This window comes from Ranitomeya imitator, chromosome 2, assembly GCF_032444005.1.
Source record: "Ranitomeya imitator isolate aRanImi1 chromosome 2, aRanImi1.pri, whole genome shotgun sequence".
Taxonomy (NCBI): Eukaryota; Metazoa; Chordata; class Amphibia; order Anura; family Dendrobatidae; genus Ranitomeya; species Ranitomeya imitator.
In genome coordinates, this window is record NC_091283.1 from 274,546,077 (window position 1) to 274,569,754 (window position 23,678).

Consider the following 23,678-nt stretch of genomic DNA (forward strand, 5'->3'; position numbering starts at 1 on the left):
CATGATAGGGACCACCGTTTGACCTTGATTACAGAGCAGCTGACCTTTAACATCCCTTCTCCTCCTGTGGATGAACAGGTTAGACACTTATTAAAAACATTAGAGAAATTCCTAATCGCAGAGATTAGAGATGTGTGGGAGGTGGCCTCATTGGAGAAATATGTACAGGCTAACATCGTACCAAAAGGACTAGTTATCTATAAAACCCTTGCTGGTGACTTTGGGGACCCCCAGGTCCAGCAAGAATGGGATGATATGTTCAATAGTTTTTCTAAGAAAACTCTCCAATTCATCATAGATAAACGTAGGACTAAACTAGAGCATATTAACCACAAAATCACTATGCTCTTTGAAAAACTCAGTGACTATGAAAATACGACAGATCTTCAAACGCTCACTGATAGTATATCTACTAGACTTAAAGAGAAAGAAAAAGAAATTATAGCTAAAAAAAATTAAGAAATTTCATAGGGATAAGGTACCTAACATACATTTAGGCCACATTACCTCTTGTAGTGAGACCCATTCACCTTCTGAATATTCACATCTAACATCAATGGACCTTGTAGTCCTAGATGAGTATAACGGAACCCCAGCACAAAACACACCAGATCAATCGTCAATTTTTTCAACATATACTAATACCAACTCTACTCAATATACACTGGTCTCTATTGCCAACAGGAATCAACAAATTAATAGACCATTAGGTACTACGGACAGTACTAATATGGAAGTGGCCAACCTGTCATTTAACTGTAGTATTCATGAACAGTCGGGACAAACACCGGATGTACGTGAGTCTCCCATCTCTACTATTAATAGATATGCGCAGCTACCCCTAATTGAGGATAGCATTGATACTCCTGGAAGGGATGAAATGCCTGGATCAAGCCAAGCCAATATCATCACCAACAATAAACAATTTAATAGAAATGGGAAACCAATGAGAACTTCCATCTCTCAGAAATTATATAAACCCACCAAAAAGACAGGTTTAGTCACTAGCAACACTGGTAATACCAATAACAATAACCCCAAAAGAATCCCCAGTCTCCTGTCGAATAGAGGGAGAGGATCTAAATCACAAACAGCAATCAATCGGGATTTTTTTCGGGTAAACATTCCAAAACCAAAAGAGGTAAGAGGGGGGGGGGGGAACTCTCCAAAAAGAAAGTAACAAAATCCCCCTCTACCCAAAAAATATTCAACCTGAGTTCCCACGTACTATCGGAAAGCGAAACATCTCTCCTTCAGAAGGGACTAAAGTTCACACCAACCACGATGGTGAAGCCCTTTAATCTATATATTAGCCTGAAACAATTTCTACGTAACTTGGCTATCAAAAAATATTTTCTCAAAAAGGGCCCGAAACCTATCACCACCAATGGTCAGGAGTATATACAGACGTCGTTATCTAACCCTTCTACCTTTCACCCCATACATGAATACTCTAACGCTTTTCGTGCATTTGAATCAGCAGTAACACAGGATATTAGAAAAATAAAAATCAAAAACACTAAATATATCTCCCAAAATCTAAACCATCTTGAGAGAAAAGCACTTCTTGACCTCCAAGAAAATAACAGGATTGTCATTCGCCCTGCGGATAAAGGGGGTGGTATTGTGGTACTAAATCAGACTGCTTATCAGGAAGAGTCTGCCAGACTCTTGACTGATGAAATCACCTATAGGAAACTTACTAGTGATCCAACTGAACGTTATGTTAAGAATCTCAGCGTTCTTGCAACACGGGGCAAGTCTTTAGGGATCCTAAACAAAAAAGAATTTCTATTCATCCTTAATAAAAATCCTAGTATTGCAGTATTCTACTACCTTCCTAAAGTGCACAAGGATGTACTGCATCCACCAGGTAGACCCATTATTTCAGGCATCAACTGTTTGACATCTAATCTATCACGTTATGTTGACACACATCTCCAGAAGTGCATGTCTATCATCCCGGCCTATCTTAAAGACACTAGCCACGTGCTCCAACTATTGGAAGAGATACGCTGGGAGAGTGGTTTCATTCTGGGGACACTCGACATTAAGTCACTTTATACAGTGATAAGTCACCCAAAAGGATGCGAAGCGGCAGAATACTATTTGAATAAGCTGAATACTTACAAGGATACACAGATTAGATTTATTATTGAGAGTATTCTATTTATTTTGGAACACAATTATTTTGTTTACGATGGCCAGTTCTACCTTCAAACATGGGGAACGGCCATGGGTACCCGCTTCGCTCCTAGTTATGCGAACCTATATGTAGCTAAATGGGAGGAGCTACATATAAAACTCACCAGTAGCCCTAATATTGGGTTAGTCATGTGGAAACGGTTTATAGATGACGTATTGTTCATTTGGAATGGCCCCCAACATAAATTGGATGCATTCATTGCCACCCTTAACCTTAATGACTTCGGGTTGGAATTTACAGCTACCACCAGTAAAACGGCAATCAATTTTTTAGATCTGAGTATTTTCATTGAAGAAAACCAGGTGCTAACCAAATGCCATCATAAGGCGGTGGACTCTAATGGCTTCATTGATATAAGCAGCTGCCACCTTCCAGTCTGGTTGACCAATATTCCTAAAAGCCAATTCACCCGACTAAGACGGAATTGCACGAAAATACAGGACTATGAAACTGAAGCTGAGTATCTGGCGGGAAAATTTCTGGAAAAAGGCTATCCTAAAGATCTAATTGAGGCAGCCAACAAAGAGGTACATGAAATACCTAGAGACACCCTTATACATAAAACAACCAGAAATACACCCACTCTAGGGGGCATTACGGAACAAATCCATCAGCTACCCATTATCACGCAGTACCATCATGGGCATAAACAATTCACTCAAATTATACGCAAACACTGGTCAACCCTCCAATTAGATAAAGTGATAGGTGAACTACTACCCCAACATCCTAGGTTCATCTTCAGGAAATCACAAACAATTGGGAATATTATAGCCCCAACAACTAGAAAGGGTCCCACTAAAAGAACACTCCCTAAAAATCCGGGTTTCACACCTTGTGGTACCTGCTCTTGTTGTGTGCGTACTAATTTTAGGAAAATCAAACAACTTAAATTCCACAACTCAGATGGCACTCAGGAATTTTCAATTAAGGACAGCATATCATGCTGGTCATCGGGAGTTATTTATTTCATTAAATGTCCCTGTGATAAAATCTACGTAGGCCGGACTAAACGTAGACTTATGGACCGACTCAAGGAACATTTTAACAACATAGAAAAAGGCTTCGTTGGCCATCCTCTGTCTAGACATTTCAAAGAACACCATGGGAGGTCAACGAGAGGATTGATCTTTTGTGGCATTCAGGGGGTGCTTAGGAATTGGAGGGGAGGCGATTATATCAAACTTATGTCACGCACTGAATCCAGGTGGATTTTTATGTTAGACAGTTTAGCCCCCAGAGGCTTGAACCATGAGGTTGAGCTATATGCTTTTAGTTAAGTTCTGGCATATAACTTTTGAATATACTTTTGAATATGCCTTTAAACAGCTCCCTCCTTATTTTAGCATTGTTTTCCCTTCTTGTCTCCTCTTCCCTTCCTTTCCCCTTCTTTCCCCCCCCCCTCCCCTTCCGTTTCCCCTACCCCATGTGTAGTCAGCCTTTTTAGGTCCGCATGGGGTATATTCTTTATATATTATTATAATAAATTTTTTTTATTTTCTCCATTTTATATTTTATATTCTCCTTTTTTATCTCCCAACATATATGGCGGTTCTTACATGGGTTTTATCTAATCCCCTCTTTTATGTGTTTTTAATATAATATAGTTCAATAAAGGTTATTTTCATTAGGGGCACACTTTTTGTATATTCTCTGCATGTTGCACTTTTTTAGCCACCCAATTACTTTCTCTGTGCATTTCTCATCAGTACTGCAGTTCACTAAATGGAGAAGCGGTTTCTGTGTGTGTTTTTTTGGAGCATTAGGGGCTATATAAGGAGTATATGACTGCCGGGAACCTTAGCCCTGACGAAGAAGGTCCGGAGACCTTCGAAACGCGTAGGCAATTTGGTTCTGTGCGGCACCCGTCCTTTGCTCCTTTCCCTCTCTTCTAGGTGACGTCACCCAGACCACGCCCCCTTTTTTCACCGCTCTCCGTAGCGGCTTCCTTCCGGCCCACGTGTGCCGGTCACCAGCGCTCCTGGCGCGCGGCGGCTGAGCACCCATCAGGGAGGACGCTCCCTATACCAGCAGGTGTCTCTGCCGCCCTGCGCTGTTCCCTTTGCTGGACTCCACAATTTCGGATCCCCGGGCCGCTGGTGATCCCGCTCCTGCTCCCACTCACCACAGGACAACGCCAGCACCCCCGCTGAAGTAACATCCATATTAGTAAGTGTGCGGTCATTTCATTCTATTCTACACCTGCCACACACGTATATCTCCTATATTTACCCTGTTAGATATTTCTCACTGCGGCTACAGGAGGTATTTTTTGCTGGCTCTACGAATATTTACTCATTTGCCCATTTGGCATTCTTGACACCTTATTGTGCTATATGTTACCACTGCTGATGGTTGCGGCCACTTTTATACTGCACACTTCTTTGACTACATTTCTCCATTGACTGTCACTTCATCTAGCTAGAGCGGTGTCCTAATCGATTTTCATCTTTTCTGATTAAAATGATACCTGGGTTGGAAAAATCAGTGTTGTGTTTTTTTGTTTTTTTTTAAGTTAATGAGATGCTTCATGCCAATGAGAAGTTCCTGATTCTGTGCTCCCCCTGCAGTCTGTGTCAGAGGGTGGTCTGTGTCGGCACGGTAATAAATTGTGTTATTTCCAGCTTTACAGAAGGACGATAACACCACAGAAATTATAAGAATAATAGGCCTCAATTACCACAACTGTCTACAAGGAAATCTGTTGCTCATAGCAACCAATCACAGCTCAGCTTTCATCTTTTAAACAGCTCTGGTGAAATAAAAGATGCTTAGTGATTGGTTACGGAGTGGGCGGGGCTATGTGGAGTGGACGTGGCCGACACACACCTTTATATATTAGATAGTCAGCACGCGCGTACAGGTCACGAACCGATCTTCGGATCTGGATCGGAGACCATACCATACCCCGAGCTGTCACGGTAATGCATCGGAGTCCTGCTAGCATGTCACGGGTACGCCGATGGGTTGAATGATGCATCCCTACTATCGAATACTTCAGTCATCTTCTGCCTAGGCATGGGAGCCCGCATATGACATTCCACTACGTCATAGGTCAGTAAGGGGTTGAGAAAAGTTTACGCTGTCAGCTGAAGATTGAAACTTTAGCAAAATCGAGTATTGTTTTTATCGTCATCAAGTACAAAATCTCTGGCAAATAAATGTACAGGTGCTTCTCACAAAATTAGAATATCATCAAAAAGTTAATTTATTTCAGTTCTTCAATACAGAAAGTGAAACTCATATTTATATAGAGTCATTACACACAGGGTGATCTATTTCACGTGTTTATTTCTCTTAATGTTGATGATTATGGCTTACAGCCTATGAAAACCCAAAACTCATTATCTCCGTAAATTAGAGTACTTTATAACACCAACATGAAAAATGATTGTAAAATCCAAAATGTTGGCCTACTGAAATGTATGTTCAGTAAATGCACTCAGTACTTGGTCGGGGCTCCTTTTGCATCAATTACTGCATCAATGCGGCGTGGCATGGAGGCGATCAGCCTGTGGCGCTGTTGAGGGGTTATGGAAGCCCAGGCTGCTTTGATAGCAGCCTTCAGCTCATCTGCATTGTTGGGTCTGGTGTCTCTCATCTTCTTCTCACAAATTAAATAATGAAAAGGGAGAAAAAAGCCGGTTTACGAAAAAAGCCCCCGTAAAAATATATAACCTTTATTAACATTAACCCCTCTGTGACCTTAGACGTACTATCCCGTCGAGGTGCCCTGGGCTTATCTGACCCTGGACGGGATAGTACGTCATAGCCGATCAGCCGCGCTCACGGGGGGAGCGCGGCCGATCGCGGCCGGGTGTCAGCTGCTTATCGCAGCTGACATCCGGCACTATGTGCCAGGAGCGGTCACGGACCGCCCCCGGCACATTAACCCCTGGCACACCGCGATCAAAGATGATCGCGATGTGCCGGCGGTGCAGGGAAGCACCGCGCAGGGAGGGGGCTCCCTGCGGGCTTCCCTGAGACCCCCGGAGCAACGCGATGTGATCGCGTTGCTGCGAGGGTCTCACCTCCCTCCCTGCTCCCTCCAGCCCCGGATCCAAGATGGCCGCGGATCCGGGTCCTGCAGGGAGGGAGGTGGCTTCACAGAGCCTGCTCAGAGCAGGCACTGTGAAGCCTGCAGCACTGCATGTCAGATCAGTGATCTGACAGAGTGCTGTGCAAACTGTCAGATCACTGATCTGTGATGTCCCCCCCTGGGACAAAGTAAAAAAGTAAAAAAAAAAATTTCCAAATGTGTAAAAAAAATAAAAAAAAATATTCCAAAATAATGAAAAAAAAAATATATATATTATTCCCATAAATACATTTCTTCATCTAAATAAAAAAAAAACCCAATAAAAGTACACATATTTAGTATCGCCGCGTCCGTAATGACCCGACCTATAAAACTGTCCCACTAGTTAACCCCTTCAGTAAACACCGTAAGAAAAAAAAAAAAAAACGAGGCAAAAAACAACGCTTTATTATCATACCGCCGAACAAAAAGTGGAATAACACGCGATCAAAAGGACAGATATAAATAACCATGGTACCGCTGAAAGCGTCATATTGTCCCGCAAAAAACGAGCCGCCATACAGCATCATCAGCAAAAAAATAAAAAAGTTATAGTCCTGAGAATAAAGCGATGCAAAAATAATTATTTTTTCTGTAAAATAGTTTTTATCGTATAAAAGCGCCAAACCATAAAAAAAATGATATAAATGAGGTATTGCTGTAATCGTACTGACCCGAAGAATAAAACTGATTTATCAATTTTACCAAACGCGGAACGGTATAAACGCCTCCCCCAATAGAAATTCATGAATAGCTGGTTTTTGGTCATTCTTCCTCACAAAAATCGGAATAAAAAGCGATCAAAAAATGTCACGTGCCCGAAAATGTTTTCAATAAAAACGTCAACTCGTCCCGCAAAAAACAAGACCTCACATGACTCTGTGGACCAAAATATGGAAAAATTATAGCTCTCAAAATGTGGTATTGCAAAAAATATTTTTTGCAATAAAAAGGGTCTTTCAGTGTGTGACGGCTGCCAATCATAAAAATCCGCTAAAAAACTCGCTATAAAAGTAAATCAAACCCCCCTTCATCACCCCCTTAGTTAGGGAAAAATAAAAAAAAATGTATTTATTTCCATTTTCCCATTAGGGCTAGGGTTAGGGCTAGGGTTAGGGCTAGGGTTAGGGTTGGGGCTACAGTTAGGGTTGGGGCTAAAGTTAGGGTTAGGGTTTAGATTACATTTACAGTTGGGAATAGGGTTGGGATTAGGGGTGTGTCAGGGTTAGAGGTGTGGTTAGGGTTACCGTTGGAATTAGGGTTAGGGGTGTGTTTAGATTAGGGTTTCAGTTATAATTGGGGGGTTTCCACTGTTTCGGCACATCAGGGGCTCTCCAAACACGACATGGCGTCCGATCTCAATTCCAGCCAATTCTGCGTTGAAAAAGTAAAACAGTGCTCCTTCCCTTCCGAGCTCTCCTGTGTGCCCAAACAGGGGTTTACCCTCACATATGGGGTATCAGCGTACTCAGGACAAATTGGACAACAACTTTTGTGGACCAATTTCTCCTGTTACCCTTGGGAAAATACAAAACTGGGGGCTAAAAAATAATTTTTGTGGGAAAACAAAAAGATTTTTTATTTTCACGGCTCTGCGTTATAAACTGTAGTGAAACACTTGGGGGTTCAAAGTTCTCACAACACATCTAGATAAGTTCATTGAGGGGTCTAGTTTCCAATATGGGGTCACTTGTGGGGGGTTTCTACTGTTTAGGTACATTAGGGGCTCTGCAAACGCAATGTGACGCCTGCAGACCAATCCATCTAAGTCTGCATTCCAAATGATGCTCCTTCCCTTCCGAGCCCTCCCATGCGCCCAAACGGTGGTTCCCCCCCACATATCGGGTATCAGCATACTCAGGACAAATAAAAATACAAAACTGGGGGCTAAAAAATAATTTTTGTGGGAAAAAAATTTTGTTTTATTTTTATGGCTCTGCATTATAAACTTCTGTGAAGCCCTTGGTGGGTCAAAGTGCTCACCACACATCCAGATAAGTTCCTTAGGGGGTCTACTTTCCAAAATGGTGTCACTTGTGGGGGGTTTCAATGTTTAGGCACATCAGTGGCTCTCCAAACGCAACATGGCGTCCCATCTCAATTCCTGTCAATTTTGCATTGAAAAGTCAAACGGCGCTCCTTCCCTTCCGAGCTCTCCCATGCGCCCAAACAGTGGTTTACTGCCACATATGGGGTATCAGCGTACTCAGGACAAATTGGACAACAACTTTTGAGGTCCAATTTCTTCTCTTACCCTTGGAAAAATAAAAAATTGGGGGCAAAAATATAATTTTTGTGAAAAAATATGATTTTTTATTTTTACGGTTCTGCATTATAAACTTCTGTGAAGCACTTGGTGGGTCAAAGTGCTCACCACACATCCAGATAAGTTCCTTAGGGGGTCTACTTTCCAAAATGGTGTCACTTGTGGGGGGTTTCAATGTTTAGGCACATCAGTGGCTCTCCAAACGCAACATGGCGTCCCATCTCAATTCCTGTCAATTTTGCATTGAAAAGTCAAACGGCGCTCCTTCCCTTCCGAGCTCTCCCATGCGCCCAAACAGTGGTTTACTGCCACATATGGGGTATCAGCGTACTCAGGACAAATTGGACAACAACTTTTGGGGTCCATTTTCTCCTGTTACCCTTGGTAAAATAAAACAAATTGGAGCTGAAGTAAATTTTTTGTGTAAAAAAGTTAAATGTTCATTTTTATTTAAACATTCCAAAAATTCCTATTAAACACCTGAAGGGTTAATAAACTTCTTGAATGTGGTTTTGAGCACCTTGAGGGGTGCAGTTTTTAGAATGGTGTCACACTTGGGCATTTTCTATCATATAGACCTCTCAAAATGACTTCAAATGAGACGTGGTCCCTAAAAAAAAATGGTGTTGTAAAAATGAGAAATTGCTGGTCAACTTTTAACCCTTATAACTCCCTAACAAAAAAAAAATTGGTTCCAAAATTATGCTGATGTAAAGGAGACATGTGGGAAATGTTACTTATTAAGTATTTTGTGTGACATATCTCTGTGATTTAATTGCATAAAAATTCAAAGTTTGAAAATTGCGAAATTTTCAAAATTTTCGCCAAATTTCCGTTTTTTTCACAAATAAACGCAGGTACTATCAAAGAAATTTTACCACTATCATGAAGTACAATATGTCACGAGAAAACAATGTCAGAATCACCAGGATCCGTTGAAGCGTTTCGGAGTTATAACCTCATAAAGGGACAGTGGTCAGAATTGTAAAAATTGGCCTGGTCATTGACGTGCAAACCACCCTTGGGGGTAAAGGGGTTAAAGAACAAGTACACAAAAATACCCAAAAGTAGAACAGCCTATATGGTTAGGGCTCTAGAAAATAGTAGGGAGATATCCACCACTGATGATGATGGGTGATGTCTACCCAGACACTAATAACCTCTATAAAAAAGATAAAGAGGTAAGCCCACCTTCACATAACATATAGTAGTACCAGTTACAAAACAGTGCTGTCATATACTCATACAATAGACGTGCAGATATAGGTGATATATCCCTAGACACTATATTCTATTAACTATGCCTACCTAGATGCGGAGGTTGGCACCCTAAGAAATACCAGAATGGCTCGTGCGATGGCTATCCCTAGTCTCCTAATTATGCCTATAAGATGATAGTTAGAAATAGAAAGCCTGACGGCTTGTCATAACAATGTAATGATATATTGTATTTTATAACAAAGATAAGGCCAACCAAAAATGTGATGTAAGTAAGGCGATAGAAAGTATCATTCACCCCCCATGCGCATAGTAACAGGTATATAGATACATAGAAAATGAGTGTCTAGGTCTCCAGCAACATCATAATACCATATACTTAACCCCATAAACATATTGGGAATTTACTGGTACTCCTAAAGAACAACATACTAACAAAACACAGGTTCAGATGTCATAATCCGCTGATATACCACCCAGCTATAAGAAACAGACCAAAAGGTGCAAAATGCGCCCCTATGATAAAGGTACCTCTATGATGCACTTAATACTCATTTGTTAGTCTGTGGTATATATATGGTTGAGGGTCCCGATGCAATGACTCCTCACATGGACCAAAAAGACTCTCGACGCGTTTCCCCAAACATGGGTTCATCAGGAGAAATTCCATAATCACATGGCAGTATAGAGTTGTCCACATGGCAGCCTTTCTGATTAGGCCCCATCTGATTATCATATTTTTCCTAAACTGAAAAAAATCTTTGAAAGGATGAAAATTTACACCATATGAGATGGTAAAACTGATGTGGAGGAGTTATCATTTTGCAGAATAGGATAAAAGTTTTTCTAAACAATTAGAATTTTTAAACATTGTGAAAGGTGATTTTGTTAAATAAAATAGTTTTAAAAAAACATAGGTTTTTTTCAAAGCTAATTCCTCTTTTTATCAATATTCCCCTTTTATATTCCAGGATATGACAAATGGAACAATACAGGTCCTTCTCAAAAAATTAGCATATAGTGTTAAATTTCATTATTTACCATAATGTAATGATTACAATTAAACTTTCATATATTATCGATTCATTATCCACCAACTGAAATTTGTCAGGTCTTTTATTGTTTTAATACTGATGATTTTGGCATACAACTCCTGATAACCCAAAAAACCTGTCTCAATAAATTAGCATATTTCACCCATCCAATCAAATAAAAGTGTTTTTTAATAACAAACAAAAAAAACAACAAATAATAATGTTCAGTTATGCACTCAATACTTGGTCGGGAATCCTTTGGCAGAAATGACTGCTTCAATGCGGCGTGGCATGGAGGCAATCAGCCTGTGACACTGCTGAGATGTTATGGAGGCCCAGGATGCTTCAATAGCGGCCTTAAGCTCATCCAGAGTGTTGGGTCTTGCGTCTCTCAACTTTCTCTTCACAATATCCCACAGATTCTCTATGGGGTTCAGGTCAGGAGAGTTGGCAGGCCAATTGAGCACAGTAATACCATGGTCAGTAAACCATTTACCAGTGGTTTTGGCACTGTGAGCAGGTGCCAGGTCGTGCTGAAAAATGAAATCTTCATCTCCATAAAGCATTTCAGCCGATGGAAGCATGAAGTGCTCCAAAATCTCCTGATAGCTAGCTGCATTGACCCAGCCCTTGATGAAACACAGTGGACCAACACCAGCAGCTGACATGGCACCCCACACCATCACTGACTGTGGGTACTTGACACTGGACTTCAGGCATTTTGGCATTTCCTTCTCCCCAGTCTTCCTCCAGACTCTGGCACCTTGATTTCCGAATGACATGCAAAATTTGCTTTCATCAGAAAAAAGTACTTGGGACCACTTAGCAACAGTCCAGTGCTGCTTCTCTGTAGCCCAGGTCAGGCGCCTCTGCCGCTGTTTATGGTTCAAAAGTGGCTTTACCTGGGGAATGCGGCACCTGTAGCCCATTTCCTGCACACGCCTGTGCACGGTGGCTCTGGATGTTTCCACACCAGACTCAGTCCACTGCTTCCTCAGGTTCCCCAAGGTCTGGAATCGGTCCTTCTCCACAATCTTCCTCAGGGTCCGGTCTCCTCTTCTCGTTGTACAGCGTTTTCTGCCACATTGTTTCCTTCCAACAGACTTACCATTGAGGTGCCTTGATACAGCACTCTGGGAACAGCCTATTTGTTGAGAAATTTCTTTCTGGGTCTTACCCTCTTGCTTGAGGGTGTCAATGATGGCCTTCTTGACATCTGTCAGGTCGCTAGTCTTACCCATGATGGGGGTTTTGAGTAATGAACCAGGCAGGGAGTTTATAAAAGCCTTAGGTATCTTTTGCATGTGTTTAGAGTTAATTAGTTGATTCAGAAGATTAGGGTAATAGGTCGTTTAGAGAACCTTTTCTTGATATGCTAATTTATTGAGACAGTTTTTTTGGGTTATCAGGAGTTGTATGCCAAAATCATCAGTATTAAAACAATAAAAGACCTGACAAATTTCAGTTGGTGGATAATGAATCTATAATATATGAAAGTTTAATTGTAATCATTACATTATGGTAAATAATGAAATTTAACACTATATGCTAATTTTTTGAGAAGGACCTGTAGATTTTAGGTCCGAGGTATTGTGCCATTTTGGCGCCAAATATATATTTGTCGAGGGTCTTGACGAAATGTAATTTTTTTCAGAAAACCCTTTCATGAAGGATCTTGTAGGAGTATGTTCCAATTTCTTTCTAGAATTGTATAAATATGTATATGGGATCGATTATATGTGATGATGAGACTCAGTTTAAATGGATTATTTTTTTATGGTTTTGTGATTTAAGACAGTCCGTTTAAAGCAATGAAAAAAAAAGATTGTGACCTATTATTTTTATGCTGCTTATGGCCAATAAAGGAAAATCACAGTTTCAGTGAATCTTTTGGAGTACTTATAACTTTGTCAACCTCCTACCCCCAACCCACAAAAAAGCCACCATACAGTTCTGTCAATTGAAAACTAAAAATGTTATGGGTCTTTTAATGCTGCAGAAGAAATAAACATCTTAAAAACAATAGGTTTATTGTACGAGTAGAAGACCAAAAATTACCTCGGTGTGAGCTCTTTGTTGTTTATGAAGTTGTTATGTATTGGCATTTCCCTTTTGTGACTTCTTTGATGTCTAACAAGATCTACTTTAGCCCTATAACATTTCCCACATTCTGAACATGAATATGGTTTCTCCCCTGTGTGACTTCTCTGATGTATAACAAAAGCTGATTTATGGCTAAAACATTTGCCACATTCTAAACATGAAAATGGCTTCTCCCCTGTGTGAATTCTCTCATGTATAGTAAGAGTTGATTTCTGCTTAAAACATTTTCCGCATTCTAAACATGAATATGGCTTCTCCCCTGTGTGAGTTTTCTGATGCTTGACAAGATTTGATCTCCAATTAAAACATTTTCCACATTCTGGGCATGAAAATGGCTTCTCATCTGTGTGATTTATTTGATGTTTAATGACATCCACTTTAGTCCTATAACATTTTCCACATTTTGAACATGAAAATGGCTTTTCTCCTGTGTGGGTTCTCTGATGTGTAACAAGATTAGATTTGTCATTAAAGCATTTCCCACACACTTGACATAGAAATGGTTTCTCCCCTGTGTGAATTCTTTGATGTGTAACAAGATCTGATTTCCATTTAAAAAAAGCCTCACATTCTGAACATGAATATGACGATGGTTTTTTTCTTGTGTGAATTCGATGATGTCGACTAAGATCTGATTTCTGGACAAAACATTTTCCACATTCTGAACATGAAAATGGCTTATCTCCTGTGTGAATTCTCTGATGTATGGCAAGAGTTGGCTTCCATGTAAAGCATTTCCCACATTCTGAACATGAATATGGCTTCTCCCCTGTGTGAATTCTTTGATGCTCAACAAGATTTGACTTTCGATTAAAACATTTTCCGCATTCTGGACATGAATATGGCTTCTCCCCTGTGTGAATTCTCTGATGTGTAACAAGATCGGAATTATGATTAAAACATTTCCCGCATTCTGAGCATAAAAATGTCTTCAAACTTGTGTGAGATCTTCGCTCTTTAATTAGCTTTCTGTTACTTTTATTTTGCTTAACAGTCTGCGATGAATCAGAAGATATATCTTCATCGTGAAAGGGTGAGGGTATATCTGTGATAATGACACACTTTTCGTATGTACCTGGGGTCATATCACAATCTTCAGCTTTAAATTCTGAGGATATCAGATGTCTCTCTGAGTTCGTGGTGAAGATATCTGCCAAGAAAACAACAGATTTATTTTGTAATAATATAACCAGAACTTTATAATGTTAAAGAGAACCTGTCATATTGTGCTTGCAGTCCAAATGTTCATTTTATTCTGCGTGTCAATGTGACAATACCAAATTTATATATTTTTTATGTTTTACTACTTTTTTTGCACAAAACCCTTTTGTTGTTTGATTTGTTCTGGAAACTAAAACTTTTTCATTTTTCTGTCGACACAGCTGTCTTAGGGCTTGTTATTTTTCAGTTAGGAGCTGTGGTTCATTCCTCCTTATAAAAAAAAATGAAATAAAAAGTGATCAAAATACCAGTATAAACAAAAACAGCAATTAAGGGATAGTATATTGTTTCTTTTTTTTATGGGATTTGCCATTGGAAATATATATTGAAATATTTTCATAGTATATAGCATTTCAAATATGGAATATTTTGCTTTCTCAAATTAAATTTTTTTTATTGGAATTTGGGGATTTTTAATTATTTTAGTCTGTTAGGCATATAATCAATCTATCAGGTACACAGCAAACCTTTAGCACCCTGCGATTAAATCAACCTACATAAATAGCCAGTGCGCATGCGCAGTTCCGGCTCGCAGGTCCGTTCCTCACCACATCTCTATTTGAGCCCGAGCTGGATAATGGGACCAGACCTCGATCACGCTGACGTCATCTGATCCGGTCCCCTCAGATGACAAGGTGGAGGTGGGATGTGGCACGCTGTGCATCCGTGACATGTGCCAAAAACGACCACCTGGGGTTTTCCATTGATCTGGGGCAGTATTTAGAGTGCCTCCTGCTGACCTGACACCACTATCCTGACGAAGGCTACGTGCCAAAACACGTGTCGGGACCTGGTGCCTGTCCAGTGGGAGATATCTACAAGTATTTAGTTACATTCATATTTATATCTGCTGCACACTTCTCTCTATACTGTATATGCATGTGTATACGTAGCTCTTTGGCTCTGTAGACATTTGGTGTATCCTTTACCTTATCTATATATTTGATACACCTGCTTAATTATCTGACAGTTTATACATTCATCTCTTCCTGCTGTATTGTCGCTGTGTGTTTGTTTGCTCACTGTGCCTATACTTGATTAATATCTTTTATATTTTGTGTATTATACCAATAAAAAAATATTTGATACTATCATTTTGGGCCATATACAATTTTTTGTGAATACCGTATATACTCGAATATAAGCCGACCCCCCTAATTTTGCCACAAAAACTGGGAAAACTTATTGATTCGAGTATAAGCCTAGGGTGGAAAATGCAGCAGCTACTCGTAAATTTCAAAAATAAAAATAGATGCTCCACACCGTTCATTATGGCCCCATAGATGCTCCATATAAAGCTGTGCCACATATAATGCTCTGCACCGTTCATTATGGCCTCATAGATGCTCCTTATAAAGCTGTGCTATATATATATTGCTCTGCACCGTTGATTATGGCCCCATAGATGCTCCTTATAAAGCTGTGCCCCATATATATTGCTCTGCACCGTTGATTATGGCCCCATAGATGCTCCTTATAAAGCTGTGCCCCATATATATTGCTCTGCACCGTTGATTATGGCCCCATAGATGCTCCTTATAAAGCTGTGCCCCATATACGGTATATTGCTCTGCACCGTTCATTATTTCCCCATAGATGCTCCTTATAAAGCTGTGCCATATATAATGCTCTGCACCGTTCTTTATGGCCCCATAGATGTGCCATATAAAGCTGTGCCATATATAATGCTCTGCACCGTACTTTTTGGCCCCATAGATGCTCCTTATATAATGCTGTGCCATATATAATGCTCTGCACCATTCTTTATGGCCCCATAGATGCTCCTTATATAATGCTGTGCCATATAGAATGCTGCTGGTGCTGCCATAAAAAAAAAAAATCACATACTCACCTCTCTTCGCTCAGGACGCCAGCGCTTTCAATATTTACCTGCTCCTCGTGCGGCTCCATCTCCAGCACTGACGCTCAGCAGAGGGCGCGCACTGACTACGTCACAGCGCCCTCTAACCTGAGCGTCACTGCTAGAGGACGCTGCAGACGGAGCCGCACCGGAGCGAGGAGCAGGTAAATATAGCGCAGCGCTCCCCGTATACTTACCTGCTCCTGGCGCTGCAGCTTCTTCCTGTAATTGAGCGGTCACAGTTACCGATCATTTACAGCAATGAATATGCGGCTCCTCCCCTATGGGAGGTAGAGCCGCCTATTCATTTCTGTAATGAGCGGTGCCATGTGACCACTCAGTACAGGAAGAATCTGCAGCGTCGGGGAAGCCAGGGACTGCAGGGACAGGTAAGTATAACTACACAGCCCCCGCTCCCCCTCCCCTGCCGACCCCCGGGTATATGACTCGAGTATAAGTCGAGAGGGGGACTTTCAGCCCAAAAAAGTGGGCTGAAAATCTCGGCTTATACTCGAGTATATACGGTAGGTTGTTTTGACTTGTCTTGATATGGCCACACTCCTACGCAGCACTCCCTCTGTCAAATGCTTCACTTTGACCACGGAATGAGAGGTTAAAATGTTATATGTGTTTAGGCAATCCCTGTATGTGTTTGGCTGTCGATCGGCTGCGAGACCTGCAGGTGCGGGGACTCTAACATTTTTCGAGCATGCCGAAGACACTCGATCAGTACCCAAACATGCTCAGATAACACCTTTCCGAGAACGTTCGCTGATCACTTAATATTATTACTACTGTGCAAAGTGCTTCTGATTACTTCCCTGGACCAGGTCGTTACTACTCACCTGGGTAGTCATATGTAGGAATCTCCTCTTTACACCGCTTATCACCCTTCACATATGTCTCTGTAGTATTAATATGGGTCAGATCTTCACCCTGAAACAAATACTGTAAAAGTCACAGACAGATGGAGAAGTCACATCTATGGTCAGCTCTAATCCTGCCATCTCCACCGTTCTCATTACACAAGTATAAAACATAGAATACTGGTGGATAAAACAAGACTGAGCACAAGACCGTCACAGCCGTCTACACATCATAGGGGAGATCTCATGACTCCTTCTCTCCATCTACCTGATGATCCTGAGGAACACTGGGATCTTCTTGTTTACAGTCCTGTGGAAGAAGATGATGGGGACATCTCTCTGGTGTTGTCCTCATACTGGATAGATCTGGAGGAAACACATACAGGGACTGAATTCATTCTTTACATACAGATAATTATAGGCCGTGTGTATTTAGTCCTGTCTATTACCTAGTGATGTGAGGGGCTGGGGAACCTCCATCATGACGTCCTTGTACAGATCTTTGTGTCCTTCTAAATACTCCCACTCCTCCATGGAGAAATAGACGGCGATATCCTGACACCTTATAGGAACCTGACACATACAATAATACCGTCATCCCCCCGATTCCTTCATAGCATTACTGTATAATGCCCCAGCATTCCCAGCAGTGTCACCTCTCCAGTCAGCAGCTCAATCATCTTGTAGGTGAGTTCTAGGATCTTCTGGTCATTGATGTCCTCATTTATCAGGGGGTGAGGTGGAGGCCCAGTGATTGGGCTCTGTGGTCTTCCCAATCCCTCAAAGACAGGGTCCTGACAGCGCTCACTAGAGGTCTTCTTCACTACTGTGTAATCCTGGTTATGGAGAGACACATGAATAAATCTCACTACAGACATTTCCAGAGTCCTCACCTTTCTAGTTCTGTCCATCTGTTATTCCCATAGATAAGAATGATGTAATGTGACGTCATCAGAATCTCTCACCTCTCCAGTAAGACGGAAGAGGATCTCTAGGGTGAGGTGTAATATCCTCTCTGCCATCTTGTCTTTGTCCATATCCATCCTTGGGTCAATGAGGTAAATTTTGGAGAAGATATCAACTAAAAAGTTTACATTTACTAGGAACCTAAATAGAAAGAAGATGATAAATTCATACAAAATAGGCAAAATAAAACACTACTGGAGCGGTGATGCCTGTATAATCTGGTAAAGCATCTCATACATCTACAGCTTTGTGAATTTGCTCTGTCAGTTGGGATCAAAAATGATTTAGATCATAAAAAATTCAGATAATGAATAATATGGGGAAGTTGAGGTACAAACATCAAAGGTCTTTTTGCAGACAATAAAAGTGAGATTAACCCCTATCTGACCTCGGACGGGATAGTACGTCCGAGGTCAGATCCCCTGCTTTGATGCAGGGCTCCGCGGTGAGCCCGCACCAAAGCCGGGACATGTCAGCTGTTTTGAACAGCTGACATGTGCCCGTAATAGGCGCGGGCAGAATCGCTATCTGCCCGCACCTATTAACTAGTTAAATGCCGCTGTCAAACGCAGACAGCGGCATTTAACTACCGCATCCGGCCGGGTGGCCGGAAATGACGTCATCGCCGACCCCCGTCACATGATCGGGGGTCGGCGATGCTTCAGAATTGTAACCATAGAGGTCTTTGAGACCTCTATGGTTACTGATCCTCGGCAGCTGTGAGCGCCACCTTGTGGTCGGCGCTCACAGCACACCTCCATTTCTGCTACATAGCAGCGATCAGCAGATCGCTGCTATGTAGCAGAGCCGATCGCGTTGTGCCTGCTTCTAGCCTCCCATGGAGGCTATTGAAGCATGGCAAAAGTAAAAAAAAAAAAGTTGAAAAAAATGTTAAAAAAATATAAAAGTTTAAATCACCCCCCTTTCGCCCCAATCAAAATAAATCAATAAAAAAAATATAAAATCTACGCATATTTGGTATTGCCTCGCTAAGAATCGCCCGATCTATCAACTAAAAAAAAGCATTAACCTGATCGCTAAACAGCGTAGCGGGAAAAAAATTCAAAACGCCAGAATTACGTTTTTTTGGTCGCCGCGACATTGCATTAAAATGCAATAACGGGCGATCAAAAGAATGTATCTGCACCGAAATGCTATCATTAAAAACATCATCTCGGCACGCAAAAAATAAGCCCTCAACCGACCCCAGATCACGAAAAATGGAGACGCTACGGGTATCGGAAAATGGCGCATTTTTTTTTTTTTTAGCAAAGTTTGGAATTTTTTTTCACCACTTAGATAAAAAATAACCTAGACATGTTAGGTGTCTATGAACTCGTACTGACCTGGAGAATCATAATGGCAGGTCAGTTTTAGTATTTATTGAACCTAGCAAAAAAGCCAAAAACAAGTGTGGGATTGCACTTTTTTTGCAATTTCACTGCACTTGGAATTTTTTTCCCGTTTTCTAGTACACGACATGCTAAAACCAATGATGTCGTTCAAAAGTACAACTCGTCCCGCAAAAAATAAGCCCTCACATGGCCAAATTGACAGAAAAATAAAAAAGTTATCGCTCTGGGAAGGAAGGGAGTGAAAAACGAACACGGAAAAACGAAAAATCCCAAGGTCATGAAGGGGTTAATCAATATACCGTATATATTATAATATAATCATAATTCCTGAAAAGATTAATGGTTTCATTTTTTCATAAGTAACTTTTTTGTAACCAAATTCTTCAAAATGGCACACCTAGTTTCTGAATTTTGTACAAAATAAAACAAGGATTTTTATTTTTGTCTTTAAGCATTTGAGCAAAAATTTTCATGTTCTGATAAAATGTCACAAAATTTAAGCAAAAATGTCAGATGTACATAAAATCACTACAATCCTTTTATGTCTAGTTTTTCGTGTTTTTCACATGTTTTTCATTATTTCCTTATTCTTCCATTTTGCTCATTTTTGGATGTAAATCCCTGTTTGGGTATTTATATTTTCCATTGTCTTTGGGGTCTCCAAATTTTCAACTGATTCATTAATTGCCACTTTTTGCTCAATTTTACCACATTTTCTCCCACACCTCAATTTATGTACATCTGAATTTTTTCTCTCTTAATTTTAGAGGAACATGTGACTTTTTGCACTGAGAAAAGGTGCAAAACAGGTTAAAGGAAAAAATAAAGAGCATTTTTAATTTTGAGCAAAATGTATATACCATGTGCACCATTTTGAAAAATTTGATGCAAATAACGACAACGAGCACCATAGGAACTCGTATACTCAAGTGAACGGGTCCGAGAAGAAAATGGACTGTCCACGGGCGGCATCTGGGATGGGTCTTACTTATTTGCATAAATGCAATGTACATGAAAAAAAAATTATATTTATTATGGACGTGCACGTGTGAATAAAGCCTAAAACGGACAGAATCTCAAGCACATACCTCCACCTGCAGAGCCCCACACCACATATATGGTGGTTCTGTGTGCACAGGACCTGTGATGATGTCACAGTCATGTGATCTGGGGAGGAGTATATATAACAGTGTGGAGCCTGTTATACTCACTGACAGACTGGATGTGACTGAAGTCCTGTCATAAACATGCAGGGGAGGGAATGGACTTTTCTTGCTACTTCTCTACTTTATATAAATGTACAGGGAACAGAAGTACATCTCCCATCAACCCCCAGGGGTGAGACAAGCTAGAGAAGCGAGGGAAAAGAGAAAAACTTGACAGTTCGCAGTCCTGTCAGGAAGATTATGAGAGAATCCACTATAGTTGGCTTTCTGAGTGTCCTCCATTTTAGCTGACGGAGACTGTCGTTCATATTATTTGAGGCCGAGCCGGCTAACAGTGAGAATCCTTCGTGTCTGAGGCAGAAAGAGAACCTCCTCCAATATATCTGAGGTAAACTGAGGGAGAGAGGAAGAGAGCGTTATCCTCCATTTTATATAAAGAAAACCGAATCCTCCATTTTATCTGCAGTAGACACAGAATGAGCATCGTTGATTTTTCTGATATAAATTAGAGTAGAAACAGCACAACCTCCATCTTATGTGAAGAAAATAGCGCATCCTCCATCTTATGTGAAGAAAGCAGCGCATCCTCCATGTTATGTGAAGAAAACAGCGCATCCTCCATGTTATGTGAAGAAAACAGTGCATCATCCATGTTATGTGAAGAAAGCAGCGCATCCTCCATCTTATGTGAAGAAAACAGTGCATTCTCCATCTTATGTAAAGGAAACAACACATCCTCCATCTTATGTGAAGGAAACAGCATCCTCCATCTTATGTGAAGAGAACAGCGCATTGTCCATGTTATGAGAAGAAAGCAGCGCATCCTCCATCTTATGTGAAAAAAAAACAGCACAACTTCCATCTTATGTAAAGAAAACAATGCATCCTCCATGTTATGTGAAGAAAACAGCGCATCCTCCATCTTATGTGAAGAAAACAGCACATCCTCCATCTTATGTGAAGAAAACAGCGCATCCTCCATGTTATGTAAAGAAAACAGAGCATCTTCCGTGTTATGTGAAGAAAACAGCGCATCCTCCATTATATCTGAGGTAAACTGAGTGAGAAAGAGAGCGTTATCTTATATCAAGCAGAGTGAAAAAGAGAGAATTTCATCTGAGGTAGTCTAACAGCTGAAACATCTTTGTTTTATCTGACACAGATGGAGAAAAAGAGCGGTCTCCATTTTGTTTGAGGTACAGTAGACATAGAGAGGGTATCCTCCATTCTACCTAAAGAAAACAAAATCAGAAAATATAGTCCTCCATTTATCTGAGGTAGACATGAGGGGCCCACTGACGCCAGCAAATACCTCAGCTGCCTGTGTGTCCTCGGATGCACATTCAGCTGAAGTGTATTGTGGCGCAGAGACCCGTCGGGTCCATGCACAGCAATACACGCTGTTGGCTAATCAGAGGCCAGCAGGTGATGTCGGTGTGCACATTACTGGGGGCACATGGCAGTGTTGTCATGTGCTCCCGTCGCTTGTACACCGAAGTCAGCTGCCGGCTTCAGAAGAGGAGCAGTTGGGAGGTGAGTATACTATGGCCATACTACTACATGGATGACTACGGGCTGTGCATTATACTAATATGGAGGACTATAAGGAGAGCATTATACTATATGGAAGACTATGGATTGTGCAGTACACTACATGGAGGACTATGGGCTGTGCATTATACTATATGGAGAACTAAGGACTGCGCAGTATACTGTATGGAAGACTATAGGCTGTGCACTTGACTGTATGGAGGACTATGAGTACACATTATACTATATGGAAGACTTTGGGCTGCTCATTATACTATATGGAGGATTATGGGCTGTGCATTATACTGTATGAATAATTTTGTGCTGTGCATTATACTATATGGAGGACCATGGGCTGTGAATTATAATATATGGAGAACTATGGTTTGTGCATTATACTATATGGAGGAATATGGGCTATGCTTTATACTATATAGAGGACTATCGGCTGTGCATTATGCTATATGGAGGATTATGATCTGTTCATTATACTATATGGAGGACTAAGGGCTGTTCATTATACTATATGGAGGACAATGGACTGTGCATTATACTAAATGGAGAGCTATGGATTGTGCGTTATACTGTATGGAGGACTATGGGGCACATTATATTATAAGGAGGACTATGGGCTTTGCAGTATACTATATAGAGGACTATGGGCTGTGCAGTGTACTATATGGATGACTATGGGCTGTGCATTATACTATATGGAGTATTATGGGTTGTGCATTATACTATATGCAGGACTATGGGCTATGCATTATACTATATGGAGTACTATGGGCTGTGCATTATATTATATGCAGGACTATGGGCTGTGAATTATACTATATAGAAGACTATGGGGCGCATTGTACTATATGGAGGAATATTGTTATGATCCGGTGACTTTGGAGCTGCATGAGAACTTTCACTGGAGAAAGTGGCCACTATACTGACCGCAACCCTGAACTTAACACCGCAACTAGAAGTAGCCGTGGAGTGTACCTAACACACCTAGACACCTTGTCACAGCCGGAGGACTAAATACCCCTAAAGATGGAAATCGGAATACTATCTTGCCTCAGAGAAAATCCCCAAAGGATAGACAGCCCCCCACAAATATTGGCGGTGAGTCGGAGAGGAAAAAACATACACAGGCAGAAAAAACAGGATTTAGCACAGGAGGCCACTCTAGCTAGATAGGACAGAATAGGACAGAGTTCTGTGCGGTCAGTATTAAAACCCTTCAAAAAATCCACAGCAGAATATACAAAACACTTCCTACATCCAACTAAAGATGTAGGAGCGTATATCTGCAACTCCAGTGAAACCAACCAGACTGAGAAAACACAGACACAGTCTAATCTGGACAAAAGAAAAACAAACGAACAGTACTGAAAATAAGCACACTGCATGTGTGCCACAGGAAAAGAAACAGACACTTATCTTTGCTGAACTGGCAGATAAGCAGGAGAGGCCAGGCAGAGATCCAACACTTCCAAAGAAACATTGACAACTGGCAAGGGCTAAAGGATCCTGCACACCTAAATATCCCAGTCAGAATTGTAATTATCCGATACACCTGGCCAGAACTGCGAGTCAGAGACAACTGCATTCCCACCAACAACCACTGGAGGGAACCCAAGAGCAGAATTCACAACAGAATATGATCTGTGCATTATAACACATGGATGACTATGGTCTGTGCAGTATACTACATGGATGACTATTATGGGGCTATGTGCTATACTATATGGGTAACTATGGGCTGTGCAATATATTATATGGAGGACTATGGGCTGTACATTACACTATCTGGACAA

General features: G+C 41.0%; 1 protein-coding gene across 1 annotated transcript in view; it reads right to left on the reverse strand.

The window, feature by feature from the left end:
• The window catches only part of LOC138666398 (zinc finger protein 585A-like), a 70,816-nt gene extending 50,494 nt beyond the window's left edge, over positions 1-20,322 (reverse strand). Inside the window, exons 1-7 of the mRNA XM_069754626.1 lie at positions 20,263-20,322; positions 17,819-17,960; positions 17,510-17,689; positions 17,303-17,426; positions 17,122-17,219; positions 16,833-16,923; positions 12,861-14,055 (exon numbers count right to left, since the gene is read on the reverse strand). Of these exons, the coding sequence (XP_069610727.1) occupies positions 12,861-14,055; positions 16,833-16,923; positions 17,122-17,219; positions 17,303-17,426; positions 17,510-17,689; positions 17,819-17,896 (1,766 nt within the window). The 5' untranslated portion in view covers positions 17,897-17,960; positions 20,263-20,322. The remainder of the gene's footprint in view (positions 1-12,860; positions 14,056-16,832; positions 16,924-17,121; positions 17,220-17,302; positions 17,427-17,509; positions 17,690-17,818; positions 17,961-20,262) is intronic.
• Between the last annotated feature and the right edge of the window lie 3,356 nt (positions 20,323-23,678).